General features: G+C 29.6%; 5 protein-coding genes across 13 annotated transcripts; 3 read left to right on the top strand and 2 right to left on the bottom strand.

Moving 5' to 3' along the window:
- The first annotated feature begins 25 nt into the window (after positions 1-25).
- Vps50 (vacuolar protein sorting 50) lies at positions 26-4,881 on the top strand. Its single transcript, XM_034337219.2, has 8 exons — positions 26-406; positions 590-1,105; positions 1,192-2,247; positions 2,329-2,619; positions 2,690-3,160; positions 3,233-3,354; positions 3,432-3,621; positions 3,712-4,881. The coding sequence occupies exons 1-8, from the start codon at positions 362-364 to the stop codon at positions 3,820-3,822; spliced, it is 2,802 nt and encodes a 933-aa protein (XP_034193110.1). The 5' UTR covers positions 26-361; the 3' UTR covers positions 3,823-4,881.
- Arf51F (ADP-ribosylation factor 6) lies at positions 4,840-9,249 on the bottom strand. Of its 3 annotated transcripts, XM_034337230.2 has the most exons (6): positions 8,996-9,206; positions 8,280-8,391; positions 8,078-8,181; positions 7,806-8,004; positions 7,533-7,716; positions 4,840-5,192 (listed from the first exon to the last, which is right to left on the bottom strand). In XM_034337230.2, the coding sequence occupies exons 2-5, from the start codon at positions 8,359-8,361 to the stop codon at positions 7,574-7,576; spliced, it is 528 nt and encodes a 175-aa protein (XP_034193121.1). In that variant the 5' UTR covers positions 8,362-8,391; positions 8,996-9,206; the 3' UTR covers positions 4,840-5,192; positions 7,533-7,573. The 3 variants fall into 3 exon arrangements, with proteins under 3 accessions (XP_034193121.1, XP_034193122.1, XP_034193123.1); XM_034337231.2 differs by lacking the exon at positions 4,840-5,192 and having other exon boundaries at positions 6,594-7,716; positions 9,100-9,249; XM_034337232.2 differs by lacking the exons at positions 4,840-5,192; positions 8,996-9,206 and adding an exon at positions 8,861-8,972 and having other exon boundaries at positions 6,594-7,716.
- Positions 9,250-9,835: 586 nt separating this feature from the next.
- On the top strand, positions 9,836-12,098 carry mmy (UDP-N-acetylglucosamine pyrophosphorylase mmy). 2 transcript variants are annotated; one of them, XM_034337223.2, is made up of 4 exons: positions 9,836-9,991; positions 10,070-10,840; positions 10,924-11,320; positions 11,411-12,098. In XM_034337223.2, exons 2-4 carry the CDS (start codon positions 10,362-10,364, stop codon positions 11,945-11,947), a joined length of 1,413 nt encoding a protein of 470 aa, XP_034193114.1. In that variant the 5' UTR covers positions 9,836-9,991; positions 10,070-10,361; the 3' UTR covers positions 11,948-12,098. The 2 variants fall into 2 exon arrangements, with proteins under 2 accessions (XP_034193114.1, XP_034193115.1); XM_034337224.2 differs by having other exon boundaries at positions 9,856-9,991; positions 10,204-10,840.
- A 234-nt stretch (positions 12,099-12,332) lies between these two features.
- Sse (extra spindle pole bodies like 1, separase) lies at positions 12,333-15,478 on the top strand. Of its 3 annotated transcripts, XM_034337221.2 has the most exons (10): positions 12,333-13,041; positions 13,105-13,321; positions 13,394-13,680; positions 13,772-13,908; positions 13,978-14,194; positions 14,254-14,564; positions 14,629-14,796; positions 14,880-15,025; positions 15,112-15,263; positions 15,340-15,478. In XM_034337221.2, exons 1-9 carry the CDS (start codon positions 12,832-12,834, stop codon positions 15,258-15,260), a joined length of 1,842 nt encoding a protein of 613 aa, XP_034193112.2. In that variant the 5' UTR covers positions 12,333-12,831; the 3' UTR covers positions 15,261-15,263; positions 15,340-15,478. The 3 variants fall into 3 exon arrangements, 2 of the variants coding, with proteins under 2 accessions (XP_034193112.2, XP_076547612.1); XR_004582816.2 differs by lacking the exon at positions 15,340-15,478 and having other exon boundaries at positions 14,629-14,792; positions 15,112-15,253; XM_076691497.1 differs by lacking the exons at positions 15,112-15,263; positions 15,340-15,478 and having other exon boundaries at positions 14,629-14,792; positions 14,880-15,034.
- Positions 15,405-17,446, bottom strand: Gmppb (GDP-mannose pyrophosphorylase B). Of its 4 annotated transcripts, none has more exons than XM_076691498.1 (6): positions 17,429-17,446; positions 16,754-16,966; positions 16,293-16,686; positions 16,048-16,209; positions 15,746-15,977; positions 15,405-15,573 (listed from the first exon to the last, which is right to left on the bottom strand). In XM_076691498.1, the coding sequence occupies exons 2-6, from the start codon at positions 16,904-16,906 to the stop codon at positions 15,405-15,407; spliced, it is 1,110 nt and encodes a 369-aa protein (XP_076547613.1). In that variant the 5' UTR covers positions 16,907-16,966; positions 17,429-17,446. The 4 variants fall into 4 exon arrangements, with proteins under 4 accessions (XP_076547613.1, XP_034193119.1, XP_034193117.1 ...); XM_034337228.2 differs by lacking the exon at positions 17,429-17,446 and adding an exon at positions 17,206-17,398; XM_034337226.2 differs by lacking the exon at positions 17,429-17,446 and adding an exon at positions 17,210-17,397.
- Between the last annotated feature and the right edge of the window lie 70 nt (positions 17,447-17,516).

Below are 17,516 nucleotides of genomic sequence, written 5' to 3'. Positions count from 1 at the left end.
TGATATATGTATATAATAAACTAAAATATTCCATATTTTTCAAATGTTTACGTTATAACATTTTGTAATTAACTTGATGTAACATGAATCGTTACCGCGATAACTTCGTATCGTATATGTATACGCTACACACATACATAACCTGAAGAAATATCAATATACATATACGTATCTATTTCAAGTACCCATGTAAGGTTTAAATAATAGATTGTATATATCTACAAAATGGGGTTAATAAAATAATTATGACGAAATACAAATGTTATTTATTATGCTCGTTGCATGGATGGAAATGATAAAAGATCGGATAAATAGATGAAAATGTATTAAAGGAACTTTAAAAAAAAAAAAAGATTACAGTATGGAGGATTTAAAGTCTAAATTTTTTGGTCTTATTAATAAGCAGGTAATCAACCTTATACTACTATTATTATAACTAAACATTATTTATTTATGTGATCAAGACCTGAGTACAACTATTTTTCTTTTCATTCATCTTCTTATTCTTTAGGTTATGTTGCTCTGATTTTCAATATGTTTTTTATGAAATGTATATTGTATATTGTATATAGTTTATATTATTGTTCAGAATACAACCAAGATTCCACTTATGGGTTCACATCCGGATCTCATCGATCCATCTGAATCTCAGAAACTGGATAACATACAATCAGAAGTTGATCAGTCGACAGGGAATGAACCTATTCCTGACCAAGATATATTAGAATCCATAGAAAAGATTTATTTTAATACAGACCACAATTTTGATGCCTCTAGATACGAATTAGAAAAGCTACCAAAAGTATTGCAGTCCAAAGAAATTGAAAAAAGTTATAAGAAATTGAAACAGCAACATCAAGTTGTATCAAAGAAAGTTTTACAACTTATTTTACAGAAGCAAACTGCTTGTAAGAAAGAATTTGACAAAATTTTGTTGATACAAGAACAATTGCAAGATGTATTAGAAATATGTAGAATGGGAAGGGCAGATCTTAAATTAGCTGAAAGACAGTTTACAACAGCTAGTTTAGGAATATTAGCAAATTATCAAAAAAGACAAATTGTAGAAGAATTGTTGAATAATTTGAATACCATAAAAACATTGGTAAGTATTTTTTATTTTAATTTGGATCATTCATTGAATGAAAATATAATAATAATAATAATAATAATAATAATAATATTTTTTAGCAACGTACGGGAGATCGTTTGCAAGAGCTATTAAATGAAAAAAATTATCCCAGAGCAATCTCATTACTTTTAGAATGTCAAAGTGCTGCGCAAACTTATAAACATTTTCACTGCATTGCTGCTTTAAATGGAAAACTACAAGACATTTTAGAACAAGCAGAGGAAGCTTTAGATGTTACGCTCTCAAAGATGTGTACACAGTTCAATGTAACGATATACACGTCCATACAAGAAGCTTATACACTTTTAGGAAAAACTCAATCGGCAATGGATCAGCTGCATATGCACTTCACCGCTGCAATTCATAATACTGCTTTTGCAGTTGTTCATTCTTACGCAGGTGGTGACACGAAGAGGCAATACAAGCAGCTTTGTCAGTCGGTGCCTCGTGAATGTTGCATCGCTTGTCTAACAGAATTGTGTAAATCATTGTGGACGATATTAAGTTCTTACTATTTGATAGTAAATTGGCACAATACTCAAGAGAATAAGCTCAAGTTCGACATTAAAGATGTGGAAGAAACTTTTAATCAACAATATGTAAAGCATAAACTAGAAAACAGTATGATTCGAGTATGGCATGACGTAGAAATAAAAATATCAATATTTTTAATGAATGTCGATTTAACTTACATTAAATTTGAACAGTTTGTACAAGTTTTAGATATAGTTAACAGGTTAATAGAAATTGGAGAAGAATTGTGTGGCTTTAAGTCAGAAAACTTGCAAGAATCGATAAGGAAGCAATCATTGTCATATTTTTCCCACTATCATACATCAAGGCTAGATGAACTTAGAATATTTTTAGAGAACGATGGATGGGAGCTGTGTCCTGTTAAACCTAATTTTGTAGCAACGCAATTACAGGAATTCAAAAGTTTAAAACCATCGCTCAATAGTTGTAAAGTTTGGAACAATCTAGACAACTCTAACGTTAACGAGAATGATAGTACCATGGGAATAGAATGGATTCAGAAATATTTAGAAGGAGGCACGTCTCCGTTTGCCATAGGTTTAGATGATACGATGGATGAAGATATTTTGATAAACAGCGAGGTATGACGATATTTTATAATACTAGCAGTTATTGTTTTCGTCGTTATAATATATTGTATATTGTATACGTATAACTTTTAGGATAATTCACCAGCTTATTTTTCCGATGAATCCGACGACGATATTCCTGATGAATTGAAACGAGAATACGTTGACGATTCGGATCACGTTAAAACGAATAAAAAAAAATGTAAATTGAAGCAATCAGGACCGATGGTTACAAACACCACGCTAAGCATATTGCGTGTTTGTGGAAAGTATTTACAGATGTCTAGACTTTTGCGTTCGATCGCGGTCACTGTCATACAAAGTATGATACAATTTTATGAATTATGCTTTTATACGGTACATTTATTTTTCACCTCGGATCTTGTAAGTTTCTACTGCTCGTTGGTAATAAATGAAAATTAATTTATCAATAATGAATAATCTTCTTTTCAAGCAAATAAATAGTGACTCTTTATACAGTCCAAAATTGAAATTGTCATTGGCAAGAATTAAAGAGAACTTGATCATTTGTGAAACTGATACCGAAGATAATATTAAGTTAAATTCGGATAAAGTGCGACAACCACAGCTTTCTTCTATTGTAAATTTACACAAACCAGAAGAACTGCACGGTCTAATGGAACGTATTGTCGCAGTGGAATCTCTAATATTTTTAGGACAACAATACGAAAGTTTAAAACCCTATTTGGAACATTTAATCGGTGCTAGTCCACAACGTGGTTTCCTTCATCAATTTTATATGCAAACGATAGCATCAACGGTAGATCTAAGGAAACCAGTGTATATGGCGGTCGCATCGCAAGCCTTTGATGTGGCAAATATCCTAAATTTAATGAATAAAGTTAACTGGGAGGTAACGGATGTTATGTCTCAACATAGTGGATATATTGACACATTACTTCAGGTATTTATTCTTTCTTTGTACAAATCAAAAGTTTTTCAAAACTCTTACAATGAAAATTAATGTTATATATAGGATATATGTATTTTAAACGAAAGATTGAGGAACATTGGAAGTTGTCTTCCTTTAGCCGATCAAGTATATAATGCTATTTGGGAAAATATTGCACACTTAATCACCCATACTTTAGTCGAAGGGTATGTACCGTTTTTTAAACAATCTACATGTATTTTCCTCTATAATAACGTTTATACCTATAAACTTTTTATCACAGATATTCTAATGCTAAAAAATGTACAAACGGAGGTAGAGCATTGATGCAACTTGATTTTACACAGTTAAAATCAAAGTTTGAGACGATAACTGGTTTAAGACCGATGCCGCATAGAGAGTACGTGGAATCGTATATTAAAGCTTATTATCTTCCAGAAAATCGTTTAGAGAAATGGATAAAAGAGCATAAGGTATTTAAAACTCTATAGATAGACGCAATTATCTTATACGTATTACTGACGATGAATTAAAATTTATCTTCTTAAATATTTACTTTATAGGAATATTCTATTAAGCACTTGATCGGTTTGATTTCTTCAGCATGTCAGAATAACAAAAAAACTCGGCAACGTTTAATAGCGCTTATAGAAGAGCAGCGACCGTCTAGATAGCATAGAGCTATACATTACAGTACAACTCAAGATTATGTTGAAATAGAAATTACATAAAATATCATTTTTTTAAAGTAACTAACAGAAACTTATTTAGAAAGATTTTTTTTTTTTTTTTTTTTTTGCATCCCTATAGTAAGTCACCTAATTGAACAATTCATTTTGCAAATACTAGAACATAGTTTCATATAATTGAAGATATATGTGATAAAATTCGAAATCTTTAATTCTAATCTAATAAACATCGTTAAATAAGTATAAACGAATCTCACACCGAAACTTTTAATTAGATACATGTTATATTATTATTATGGAATGTACAAAATTTATTATTGAAATCTCGAACAGTATTAAGCAAGATACTGAATAAAAGATATTAAGACATTTTAATCTCAAACATTAGTGTTACAGCATCTGTTAACAGATGTTATTTTATATTTGATCTTTTTAATTTAATTATTATGAAGCAAAGTAATGTAAATAATTTTTTTAATCATCGTCTCATTTTTATAGTTATTACATATAAAATATAATGATTGAAAATATTTTTTTAAATACATAGATATACATAAATATATTGTTATGATTTAATATCTTTTAAATATACAATGCTATCTTTCCATTTGAAATGTTTATTTGAACACGTGGAATCTTATATTTTGAGACAATACTGTTATAATTTAAAGGTGTCTTTATTATACAAATAATAATAATAATAATAATAATAATAATAATAATAATATACAAGTACATATATTTTTTTCTGGGTTTGTCAGTTTTCAATTTTGTAAAAATTACTGTTAATTATCTGTAAGTATTTACTATAGCGTTAAACATACAGTATATTTTACTAGAAACCAAAAAATTCTGCTGCACCTTTTCATCAGTTGTTATTCATGAAAATATTTAAAAATTCTGCGCGTTTGATAATCGTTACAAAATTTATCTGAATTAATTATCAATTAACACAAGTATTGTACGATATGTGTTGTAATCCATTTCAAGCGAATTTTATAAAATAAAAAAAAAAAAAAAAAAAATAACAAAAATTTGAAAATTCTTTTATAAAAAGTAGAATAATTCCTTCAGGTAGGTGCGTTAAGAACTCTCTGGCTAGTAGTGTAAGTCAGCGTTTCTTAATCCTGAAATTGGGCTAATATAAGGACAGTCGCACCTCCTAAATCTACGTATTCTTTTTGTAAAAGACATATGAAACACGATTTTTGAATAATTTTTTGTTAATTATATAAAACGAATATCAATCTATGGAGTACTAAGATGTTAAGAAACGCTGATAATTGTATTGAAGTAACCGATTTTCTTCTTTACTCCAAAGCGTTTTATATCGAGCCCTGCATTCTGAATGGCCCCTGTTAAAACAAATTGTTGGAAAATATAGAGGATATATGTCTATGAACAATTGAACAATACTAAATTCTTATTTTGACAATAAATTTAGCTGAAAAATGTTAATTGCTGATATTATGGTTGAGATGTGATCTTTTTAAGCAAAATCGAATTCTTATACTGTACATGTTCTTCATTGATTCATACTGAGCAGAGAATGAATAAATATGTTGCTATTAGATGAAATTCACCTTTCTGTCTTTTTATTGAAAACATTACTAAAAATATCTACTTCAAATTATTCATCGTTTGTTTGTAGGATTCACTTTACTTCAGGCTTTGGATATTTCTCAAAGAAATTTGTACTCTACGGTTATAAAATGTTTCTTATGTATTACAATGCCTCTCTACGATAATTATAAAGACAATTTAATTATTTCAATTGGATAACATCTATGATGAAAACTAGATTTTCATTAGTTATATATTTATTTACTATTAATGAACCTTATATCACGGAGTATTAGTTTCTGAGTTTAAATAAAGCTTATTGCCAAAATTTACTTGATTATTAATATCAAAATACATTTTTCTTTAAACAATAATAAGTTCTCCAGTAAAACTATAATATTTGTATATTATAATTATTTTGTATTTCTTCTGTTTTTAATCTGAAGAAAACAAACATGACACAACGTTATAACAATTTTATATGAGCACAAAAGTTAATAATATATAGTATAAATACATGTAACCATAGAGCACTGTTTAATACTAGAAAACACATTAAACTAAAAATACATTAATCTCTTTCCAAAGCCTGTTTATGGCTTTTAAATATCAGTTAATTACTTTGCACATTATATTTCATCAAATACGATACTTAACGTTAATGGTACGGATGCCGAGAAAAAGAATCTGACGAACTTATATTTGTAATAATCATCATTGTTCGTTTTATGTAAAGTAGTACAATTTGTTAAAATTCTAGTATCTTAATGTAAATGTGGAATGCAAATACAACATTAATATAGAAACAGAGTGAAAGGAGTAACACATCGGTATTACTCTGTTTTAATACTATGCAAGTACAAAACTTGTACAAAACAAGAAATTCAGTGATGATTTAATTTTGTTTCTTTAATCAATAATTGCGAATATTGATAAATATGTTTTCCACTCTTATTCTACACATTGTTTTATGTATTAAAAGAAAAGAAAAGAAAAGAAAAGAAAAGAAAAGAAAAGAAAAGAAAAGGAAAAAAATAAATAAACAAAGTGATATAAAATGCGAATAAAACATTGTCTGACTCTTTTCCTTCTGACCTAATCCTAGTTTTGCGTTATTCAATCGCTTAACGTGTAAAAAACATTGGCAGATTTAATGTAGTTACGTTAATAGTAACATTGTTCCTGTTTTCACGTTTCTTTTTTTTTTTTCTTTTTTATTTTGTTTCTTTTTGAGCTGGTATTTATTGAACCCCATGGCTTACCATTTGTGCGTACTGAACAACCCGATTTGTGTGTATAAGTGTACCCTTATACGTTAAATATTTTCATTAAATTTTATTGAAAATTAAAGATAAAAAATGCATATCAAACTATCAAAAGCTTTCCGAAAACGGACCGGTTGATATACATTTAAAAAAAGTTATCCAATTGGAAGACAATTGTTAAAAAAGGACAAATGAAACTGTTAATACATGTAAAGAACAAAGTTTGTAAGAAAGATTTGTCAATGAATAATATTTTGGTGCTATATAAAGCCACTAATGTAAGTGCTTTGAATGTTTACTCACATATATCAACGGGATTATATGTATGAATATTATGTAATACATATTATATAGCACTGACAACAACCAGTGAAGAATCAAATTGTGTCCACCCTTTGGGCATATTTACTTTAAACGAATTATAATATAAATGAGAAGTTTTAAACTGCAAAGATCATTATTTCTCTTTTGTTTAATGCATCCCTTGATACCACAAGTGGTTCACCATAATTTTTTATAATTGCTCCATACCGCGATACGAGCAAGTATGTATATATATATGTATATACATATAAATTATAATGAAATGCTGAACGTGATAATATTAATTAATAATATTGCATTAACTATTTCCACGAACTTTAATAAACAGTTAATAACAAAGTTTATACCATTTGGTACTTTGATAAATTTCTATTTGTATTATTACTCCTAGTACTGGAATGCACCATTCAATATTAATGGTTGTTTTACATTTTCTGTTATATACTTAAAGTGATCGTTTCTCCTATTGATCACAGATCATTATCAGTTGCATTATAGAGCCTCTACATGATAAATAAAAGTAAAAATACAAAGCAAACGTACATTCCTGGTATGTAGTTAATTGATGAAAAATAAATATTTGCTCATAATTTATGATTACTGGTCAACCAAGTAAGGCCTTCGTAAAGCCCATCTCCAGTTGTGGCACATGATGGTTGAACATACCAATTCCTGTCTCGTATCCTAGTTAAACCCAGCTTTTCCTGTATCTCGTGTGGTTTCATTGCTAAGAAAGTTAATAAATGATATAAAGTACAAATTATATATGAAATATATTATGAAATAATGTATAACGATCAAACGTTCTATATTCACCATCTGGAAGATCTTGTTTATTTGCAAAAATTAAAATAATAGCATCTCGCATTTCTCTATCGTTTATAATTCGATGAAGTTCTTGACGCGCTTCATCGATTCGATCTCTATCGGCGCAATCTACTACAAAAATAAGACCTTGCGTTCCAGTATAATAATGACGCCAAAGTGGACGTATTTTGTCTTGTCCACCTACATCCTATGACACAATGAATTCATTAGAAATTTAAAAGTTTCAAATACTTTGTGCAGACATTTCAAACAGTACTTACCCAAACATTGAACTTAACATTTTTATAGGTAACTGTTTCTACATTGAATCCTACAGTTGGTATAGTAGTTACAGATTGCCCTAATTTAAGTTTATATAGTATTGCTGATACGTAATTAAGGAAACGTTACAAAGTAAGCACAGAATTCCTGTTTAAGTAACAAGTCTCATACACAAAAAAGAATTGTATATACGAAGGATACTAGTTTTACCAGCAGCATCCAATCCTAGCATAAGAATTCGCATCTCCTTGTTGCCAAAGATTTTTGACAACAATTTGCCCATCTTGCCAGCTGCTTTCTAGGCACCTGGCACCTACATTTTATAAATATTACCGTTTAATTTTAATAGGAATATGATATCTTGGTTCATGAAATTTTTATGTATCGTAATATGATGTTTTATGAAAAATACTCGAGTCTTTGTTAACATACATCTAAAATACTTAACAATATTGTTTTTCATTATTTAAGAACTTTTTGTAAAAACATTGAAAATAGTACATACATACAAGTAGAACATTTTATGAATTTCTAACCTCTATATAAAATTTGTTGTACCCTGAATTAAGAGCAACAGTTTAATGAACTATGCGAATGAAATATTATTGAAATAAGAAAATTCAAGGACATTTTTTATAACTCATCAAAATCTCACAAATGAAATTTAAATAAACATATATTGGTAAAGTCATAGCATTATAAATAAATGTGGGATGTATTCAGGCAATAGTTGAATTTATTGTAAAAATTTGTGGTAAGATGATATCTGAATGAGGAAGTACCCAACAGTTGTCACGACAAACAGATTAATCGGTCGTGCAACTTGCATGACAATCGATGAGGAATTTTTGAAAAAATCCTTCAAGTCAGCAATATCAAAGGAGTGTGTACTTGAACCAAACACGAATGTAACTCACCGAAATACATTTACAAAAAGCGAATACTTTATCATGAACGCGTAGATATATCACATCACTACACATAACTTATTATTACAGCCGTAATATCGCTACAGCATTACCAGAAACGTTATTTAGGTAGGTGCAGCATGATGTCTCTTCGTAAGTTACAAGCAAACACGCATGCATGTAACTTGAACGAGATATTCAGATTACTTTTGGATGCATTCAATTCTGACAGAGAATTTCGAGCGCCACCACATGTTACGAATTATTACTAATTCGTTATTGGCAGCACATTTAAAATTTTGACATTTCATTATAATTCAACTTGATTATATGTTTCTCTCGATACTACATAATTATACGAAATAAACTTTGAATAAACTGATGATATATGTATAAGTAGTTGCGTAAATAAGTGCATGTAAAATTTGCAAAATACTTTGTAAATTTAAATATATTTCCTACGTAAACACAAATAAAACAATTAAAATTAATAAATGCATACACTTAGAGGCTACTGTAAACAAACTTTAATTTGTCTTCATCCAAAATATATCTTATAAATTTTATTATGCGTTTTTTAATCCTTGTATACGCATGCGCGTATGAGTAATCAACTGATCAACAAAAAGTTAATATTTTTTTTTCGATAAATTCATATCAAATTTGTACAATTTTTTTATAACTATCTTTGATATTATGTGTCTTCTTTAATCATGAACATTTTTTACCCGATAAAAGATGTTACATAAAGGAAATAAATGATAAATAAATCGCAAATAAATTACAAATCTTTTTTTTTTTTAGTTTAATATTAAATTTCAGTGTTATTTAATAGACAAATGCGAATTAATGTTGATGTATTTACACAGTACCAACACATCATACGTGCATACACATATGCACGTAGCATACATACATATGTATATATATGCATAGGAATGTTAGGTTGCCTTTCGTATCCTCACCTCACAACCTTTCACTTTTCCTCTGTATCCTGCATTGATGGTAAGAGATGATGATTTTAATAGTTTTTATAAAAACATTGGAATATTTTTAATTTCCTTAGTTGTGTCTTATTGATAGACGGCTACACAAATCGATAATAACATTGCGCTTTAAGAACAAGGTTACGATCTTGGTATTTGATTGAAGCTATATAGGAAAATAAACATGATTTTTCACGGTCGGTGTACGTTTGTCCAAACAAAATATGTTAGAGAAGAAAAGGAGAACTACAAGAGGCTGGAAGGGCGAGAGGGGCCGATAAGAGAAATCAAGTCAAACGTGCTACGTGGAATCGTAAAAGTGAAGGTGCACTTCACTCTACCTGAGTTGGGTTAGGTTTCTTTAACTGGGCGTAACCGAGAACGTTATAATGGAATCTCTTCGAACGAAACTGGCCGAGTATGGCCAAGAACACTTACTCAAATTCTGGGATCAACTGTCAGATAAAGAGAAAGATTATCTTTATCAGGACATCTCCAAGTTGGACCTTATGGAAGTGACATCATATTTTCAAAAGGCAATGTATGCTTCATCTTGCATGCTTAAAAATACCTTGGATGATAAAGTATCTCCTATACCTAAAGAGAGTATCGCGTCAATCAAATCTACCAATAAGAAGCAGCTCAAAGCATACGAGAAATTAGGATTACAAGAGATAGCTAATAGTCGTGTAGGTGTATTGCTTATGGCTGGTGGCCAAGGTACTCGATTAGGAGTATCTTATCCTAAAGGCATGTACAATGTTGGATTACCCTCAGGAAAAACTTTGTTTCAACTACAAGCTGAAAGAATACTTTGTTTACAAAATATAGCAGAAAAAGAATGTGGAAAGAGAGGAGAGATAACCTGGTACGCATATTGTTTAAACGTACTCGATGATCGATCAATTGTTTATACGGGAAAAATTGAAATAATAGCTATTTTATTGTTAGGTACATATTAACCAGCGAAGCTACTCATGATACAACTCTTAATTTTTTATGTAAGCATAATTATTTTGGTTTAAAAGAGGTAAATGTTAGAGCTTTCAAACAGGGTATGTTGCCGTGTTTTACATTTGATGGAAAAATCATTTTGGACGAAAAATATAAAGTTTCCAAGGCACCGGATGGAAATGGAGGTTTATATAGAGCTCTAACAGTAGAAGGAATATTGGATGATATGGCACGACGTGGAATCCATAGTGTGCACGTTCATTCAGTTGATAACATTTTGATAAAAGTAGCAGATCCTATTTTTTTAGGATACTGTCTATCCTCGTCAACCGATTGTGGAGTTAAAGTTATAGAAAAATCTTCACCGAATGAATCGGTTGGAGTTGTGTGTAAAGTACGTTTATATAATACGTTTGTATTATTAATACTATTACTATTACTATTACTATTACTATTACTATTGTTACTGTTACTCTTATTGTAGGTTGATGGTATCTATCAAGTCGTTGAATACAGTGAAATTTCAAAAGAGACAGCTGAATTACGTTATAACGATGGACAACTAGTATACAATGCTGCAAATATATGTAATCATTATTTCACTGTAGACTTTTTACGTGCAGTTGCTAATACTTATGAACAGGAAATGGATCTTCATATTGCTAAGAAAAAAATCCCATACGTGGACGATGATGGGAATAGAGATTTACCTACATCTCCAAACGGTATTAAAATTGAAAAATTTGTATTTGATGTGTTCAAATTTGCAAAACAACTAGCGGTCTGGGAGGGAATTCGCGAAGAAGATTTTAGCCCTCTTAAAAACGCCGATTCTGCTGGTCAAGATTGTCCGAGCACTGCACGTAACGATGTGCTTAAGCTACACAAAAAATGGTTATTAAATGCTGGAGCATCAAATGTGATAAACGATGTAGAGGTATCTCCTCTATTGTCGTATGCAGGAGAGAACTTGAATCATCTAAAAGGACAATCGTTTGAAGGTCCTTATGTAGTGGAATAATTCAATCGCGTTAACATATTTTTAGACATTATCACGTAATGAGATTATTTTCATACTTGTCAATATAGTCTTAAAATTATCGTAAAAATATGATTTTTACTTTTCTGTGATTTAATGATAAAATTTAGGTTAAAAAGATTTTAATGCTTTTATGTACATTTTGTATTAGTAATACAAAAGACATTATTTAGATTAAAAATTAAATTATGAAATTCAAAATCGCGTTATGTATATGATTTCGTATAAAGAGAAAATAGATTTAAAGCAACATTTGCATAAATATTTTAACATTCCTCATGTTCTTAAGTATTACATTATTTGTAATGTTTTTAATTACACCATAAGTATCGAAAATTTATAGTTGTAAGAAACATAAGAAAATTTCTGTATTTTGACAATATTTATACCATTTTTATATAATTAGTGTGAACACAATAAAAAATTCAAAGGATTTATATAGGTACATAAGTACATACTCGAATGATTTGCGCCAACATCTTTTTATGTTTATTCCTAGTTTATTAACAAGCATCAAATGTATGTTACATATTTGTCTGTGCAAAAGATGCATTCAACATTACATTTTTAAAAACATATGTAATTCAATGATACATGCATACATACATGCATATGTATGTAGGCATTTCCAAGGAAACTGCAATATACAGGGATGTGACTCCCCATCACTTGCATATAAATGTTTCTAGAAACTACGGTTTTGAGAATTCCTATTGGTACTTTGTAATTCCCTTTTGTAACTTAATGCATATAGGTTGGTATCCTGTAATAGGTCACTTTGAATTTGAATCGTTAAAGAAAACGGTTACTGTATGCATGTACAAGAAAGTGTAAATGTAAAGCACTAATCATGTAAAAAACGAATCATGTCTACTAATATAGAAGAAATTTGCCAAATTTTGTATGAATGTAATTTGTATGATAAAAGTTATGAAGAAGGATTTGGTTTGATTGAAAATAATTCTATAGATGATGTGAAGAAAGATATTGAAAAATTGTTTGCAAACGTACAGTGTAACATAGGAAGTGTTGAATATGCAAATTTAAATAAAATGTTGGCTGTTTGTTATTTAAAGGTATTACTGATCCGTTATTATTGTACTATTATTAAAAATATAAATCATGTTTGTTATTTGTAGATAAATAATGAACTGAAAGCTATATGTCACCTAATTGAGTCGCATGCAGTGATACTTCGTCAGCATATACTGCACAGATATGTAAAAACAGAGATGCGTGAGTCAATTTTAAATTCACAGCAGGTTTATGGACTTAAATCTTCTTATGTTGAATTCAACATAAATAATACAAATAATGTAGATAATTTAACAACAATGCTCTGTGATCTCCCTAAAGGTGAACTATTAAAAGTATAATTTAAATGTTATTAAATACATTAAATACATGTGTATCTTTTTTCATGTATAGAATGGTATGTAATTCAAATCACTAGCCAGTACAAGCCTCCAAGTATTTCTGAATATAACAAAACATTAAATCCAATGCACGAGATACATCTTACCATATTACCAACAGGAAGTGAGAAAACAAAACCAATATGTATAACATTACCAAAACCTAAATTAGATTCTTCATATGATATCTGTTACGAAATTCAGAAGTTGCTTTCTAGTAATAGATCAGAACTTGAAGCTACTTATACAAACAGTGAATTGTATTGGAAAATGAGAGGGAGGCAAAACATAAGTATGAAGGTATTTCAATCTTTCATAAATGTATTTCTACTAAATTCCATTACCATGGAATTTTTTATGCACTTGTTGTATATGTATGTACATGTTTAAGACTGCTATACAAGCATTAGAACATTCATGGTTACGAGAATGGAGAGTTTTGTTTATGGCAGATCCGATAGACAAACAGGATTTAGTAATGGACATTTCACAAATGATTGATAAACTTATATCTGGTTGTAGAAGATCGTAAGTGAAATTTTGAATTAATAATTTTTTATGTTTTTAACCATCCTATTTATTAATTATTTGCCACAGGAAAAATATGCCGGAAAGGTCTAGATGGTTGTTAAAAAAAATTGCACTAGCAGCATGTTTTCTTACAAGGGAAGAAATAGCCCGTGCGGTAATGTATGTGCTACCCGATCATGACAGACTTGCTAAGAATGTTATATTGTCTATATATGGAAAATTATCTTGTATAGAAGAATTGAAAGATGCAATTAGAAAAACATTAGTGTTGATTGTTGATGAAGTAAGTTTGTAATCTTGTTCATCATAAAATATGATGATAACAATCTTAGTATTTTCTAGCACATGGATTATATACCTTTTGAATCTATGGAAATTTTAAAATGTCATCCTGTTACTCGTTTTCCATCACTGCATATTGCATATGCTTTATTTAAAGAACATGAAAGTACAATGGAAAATGGCTGTAAGATAATTAAAGTTAAAAATGATATGGGTACCTGTATAGTCAATCCATCAGGTAATTTGATTAAAATGGAAAAACGTATGAGATTGTTCATTGAATATTGGCTACCACAATGGAAAAGCTGGTATAACGTTGAACCTCGAGAAGACGTTTTTGAAGATGCATTAATTAATCATGATATATTAATGTAAGATTATTTTGGGTGTTATTATTTCATTATTTACACAATGTCAAAGATACAATGTTTCTAGGTATAATGGCCATGGTAATGGAATGCAATACTTACCAGGAGAACAAATTGAAAAACTAAGGGTGAAATCAATTGTTTTATTATTTGGCTGTAGTAGTGTAAAATTACTTACAGTAGGAGGACGTTATCCTCCGTATGGCATTTCAAATCAATACTTAATAGCTAGTAGGTAAAATACAAGGTTTTACAAATAAGTTGAACGAAATTACAAACAAGTAAGTTCATATTAAATATTTGATATCTTATTTTTAGTCCGTGTGTACTTGGTATGTTGTGGGAAGTTACAGATGCGGATATCGATAAAATGACTACAAATTTTATTAGTAACTGGATTCCATCACCGCTAAATAGACCGTGGACTGATGTAGATATCAATATGTGGTGTGCGGGTACTTTAAGTTAGTATACAAAATTACAGAGTATCTCTATTTTCTTTATTTTTCAATTTTACTTTTATTATTACAATAATTTTTCATTCTATTAGAATTTTTAAAAAATACACCAAAAAGCACACAAAACGTGCCTATAGAACCTGAGATGTTAAGGGCAGTAGCAAAATCCAAAAATGTCTGTTCTCAATACATGACTGCAGCTGCGATAGTAGTACGAGGACTACCAGTAAAGTTAATTTAAATTGTAAATATAAAAACGATATTGAACATTAATTTATATATAGTTGTAAAAATGCTGATAAAAACTTTTTTCTTTGTAGAATGTTTCGTAGTTTGATCGCTGATTACGTTCAACGCGTGCCCTAAGAAATAGTATTGTCTTTAGTCACATGATTATTTGCGGCTCTGGCACGGAACTGGAAATATTCTTGTGAGGTAAAACTTGACCTCCGTTAATATATAATTCGTCTTTAACAATTACATCTTCACCGAGTACCGTTGTACCCTCCATTCGTACCCAACGTCCTACAACGCTTCTCCATCCTACGATGCACCTATCATAGTAATGTATCATATATTATATTCGTTTAGAAACATGTATTAATACTGACGTAGAATAAGTATTATATGTTCACAGATTTTAATACTAAAATTTATAGCCATAATAAAATAAACAGATGTCATTGAATCTTAAATAATTTAAATCATATTGTTTTGGAAATTTACCCATCTAGCCATGCATGCTCTTTTATTACAGCTGCCTTAAGAATGGTGCTCCGTTTGATGCAACATCCATCAGATAACACAACACCAGGACCAATTGTAACATTTGGTCCAATTCTACAATCTTTACCAATTTTTGCTGTTTCATCTATTAAAACATTTCCTACAACACCTGGACCAGAGTACAATTTTTCTGGAAATTTCTGTCTTAAAGATGTCAGGTACATACTCATTCCTATACAAAACATACAGAGTAGCACATACAAGCAATACATACAAAAATATATTAAAATATGAATTTATACCTTTGAGGAAATCTTTCGGTTGTCCTACATCCATCCAAAATCCTGTTAATTCCATTGCAAATAATTCTCCATCTCGTGCCATATGGGGAAAGACTTCTTTTTCTATGCTTGTAGGTGTTAGGTCTATTCTTTTTAAGACACTTGGGTTAAAAATATACATACCTATAAAATTTACAGTTAAGGTAACAAAATGATCAAGTTTAAGAAACTATCAATTTTTTAATTCAATATCAAAAACTGACTACCTGCATTAATTTTATTAGAGATAAATTCTTGTGGTTTTTCTACAAAACTCTCTATCTTTCCATCGTCGCCATAAACAACTACACCATATTTTGATGGTTCTTCAACTTTAGTAACAATTATAGTCCCTTCTTTACCATGATTTTTATGAAATTCTAATAACTGCCTGAATGGAAAATCACAAATGATATCAGAATTTAATACAAAGAATGGTTCATCCCCTGAACACAAAAGGTCATGTACAAGTGCAAGCGGTCCTGCAGTACCAAGAGGTTCTGGCTCGTGTGAAAATATTAAACGTACTCCTAACTTTTTAGCTTCTTCGCCTAAATCTTTTTCCATTTCTTCTGCACGATAAGATACAGCTAATATTACTTCTTTTACATTTGTTTCTACCTGAAATTCAAAATTATAATAAGTAATGTTTATAAAACAAATATGTTACAGGAGCATTCCATTGTACCAGAGCTTCTATTTGATGTAAAAGCATCGGCTTATTAGCAAATTCAACCAATGGTTTAGGTCGACTTAATGTAAGTGGTCTTAATCTAGTTCCATATCCACCAACAAGAATTACTGCTCTCATTGTTCCTAATTTCTTTCTTTTTCGTTGCATTACCCACTAACGATTTGATTCAATTGTGTTTATAACACAGGGTAAGAAAAAAATTTAATTCTGTAAGAACAATATTCATGAAATTAAAAAGTATGTAAAAATAGAAATTAATAATTTTATTAGATAAGTGTAACTTCATACATAAAATTCTATTCGAAATTTTTGTTTTTTACAAATACATAACTTTCAAAACAAAAATAAGTTTGTATTAAAAACACAACACGATTAAATCAACTATATATTTACATAGTATTTATTTGTTAAATGTATTTCGTTATTTAAGAATTTAATAAACATACATACAATAACATATGTAGCATCCACATATTAACACACTGGAGTCAAAAACAATTATTACTAATGAATATTGCCACGTAGGATTGTAATATCACGTAGACGTTACATATGTATATATACACATAAATAGTGACACAAGCACGCGATAAGAATACACGTATAATTATTAATACTAATGCAATCACACAATATCCCTTGTTACATATTATATATAGATGTATTTACGATGTTATTCTTATCGAAATTTCTATCTTTTGCAGTTCAGTAAATTTTAATACAATTGATATTGGAACATTGTCATCTGTCGTCAATA

The sequence above is a fragment of the Osmia lignaria genome, chromosome 13 (assembly GCF_051020975.1).
Source record: "Osmia lignaria lignaria isolate PbOS001 chromosome 13, iyOsmLign1, whole genome shotgun sequence".
Taxonomy (NCBI): domain Eukaryota; kingdom Metazoa; phylum Arthropoda; class Insecta; order Hymenoptera; family Megachilidae; genus Osmia; species Osmia lignaria.
The sequence above is the reverse complement of the archived record's forward strand: the minus strand, read 5'-3'. Positions and strand labels throughout refer to the sequence as shown.

Excerpts from the sequence above, each read along its gene's own strand:
- mmy (XM_034337223.2), top strand. The coding sequence starts at position 10,362 with ATGGAATCTCTTCGAACGAAACTGGCCGAGTATGGCCAAGAACACTTA. Across the intron at positions 10,841-10,923 it reads AAGAGAGGAGAGATAACCTG|GTACATATTAACCAGCGAAG; the intron begins GTACGCATATTG and ends TTTTATTGTTAG. Across the intron at positions 11,321-11,410 it reads CGGTTGGAGTTGTGTGTAAA|GTTGATGGTATCTATCAAGT; the intron begins GTACGTTTATAT and ends CTCTTATTGTAG.
- Sse (XM_034337221.2), top strand. The coding sequence starts at position 12,832 with ATGTCTACTAATATAGAAGAAATTTGCCAAATTTTGTATGAATGTAAT. Across the intron at positions 13,909-13,977 it reads ATATCTGGTTGTAGAAGATC|GAAAAATATGCCGGAAAGGT; the intron begins GTAAGTGAAATT and ends TATTTGCCACAG. Across the intron at positions 14,797-14,879 it reads CAATACTTAATAGCTAGTAG|TCCGTGTGTACTTGGTATGT; the intron begins GTAAAATACAAG and ends TCTTATTTTTAG.
- Vps50 (XM_034337219.2), top strand. The coding sequence starts at position 362 with ATGGAGGATTTAAAGTCTAAATTTTTTGGTCTTATTAATAAGCAG. Across the intron at positions 2,248-2,328 it reads ATATTTTGATAAACAGCGAG|GATAATTCACCAGCTTATTT; the intron begins GTATGACGATAT and ends TATAACTTTTAG. Across the intron at positions 3,622-3,711 it reads AATGGATAAAAGAGCATAAG|GAATATTCTATTAAGCACTT; the intron begins GTATTTAAAACT and ends TTTACTTTATAG.
- Gmppb (XM_076691498.1), bottom strand. The coding sequence starts at position 16,906 with ATGCAACGAAAAAGAAAGAAATTAGGAACAATGAGAGCAGTAATTCTT. Across the intron at positions 16,687-16,753 it reads TACATCAAATAGAAGCTCTG|GTAGAAACAAATGTAAAAGA; the intron begins GTACAATGGAAT and ends TTTGAATTTCAG. Across the intron at positions 15,574-15,745 it reads GAGCATGCATGGCTAGATGG|GTGCATCGTAGGATGGAGAA; the intron begins GTAAATTTCCAA and ends TTACTATGATAG.
- Arf51F (XM_034337231.2), bottom strand. The coding sequence starts at position 8,361 with ATGGGCAAATTGTTGTCAAAAATCTTTGGCAACAAGGAGATGCGAATT. Across the intron at positions 8,182-8,279 it reads GGATGCTGCTGGTAAAACTA|CAATACTATATAAACTTAAA; the intron begins GTATCCTTCGTA and ends ATTACGTATCAG. Across the intron at positions 8,005-8,077 it reads ATGTTAAGTTCAATGTTTGG|GATGTAGGTGGACAAGACAA; the intron begins GTAAGTACTGTT and ends ATTGTGTCATAG.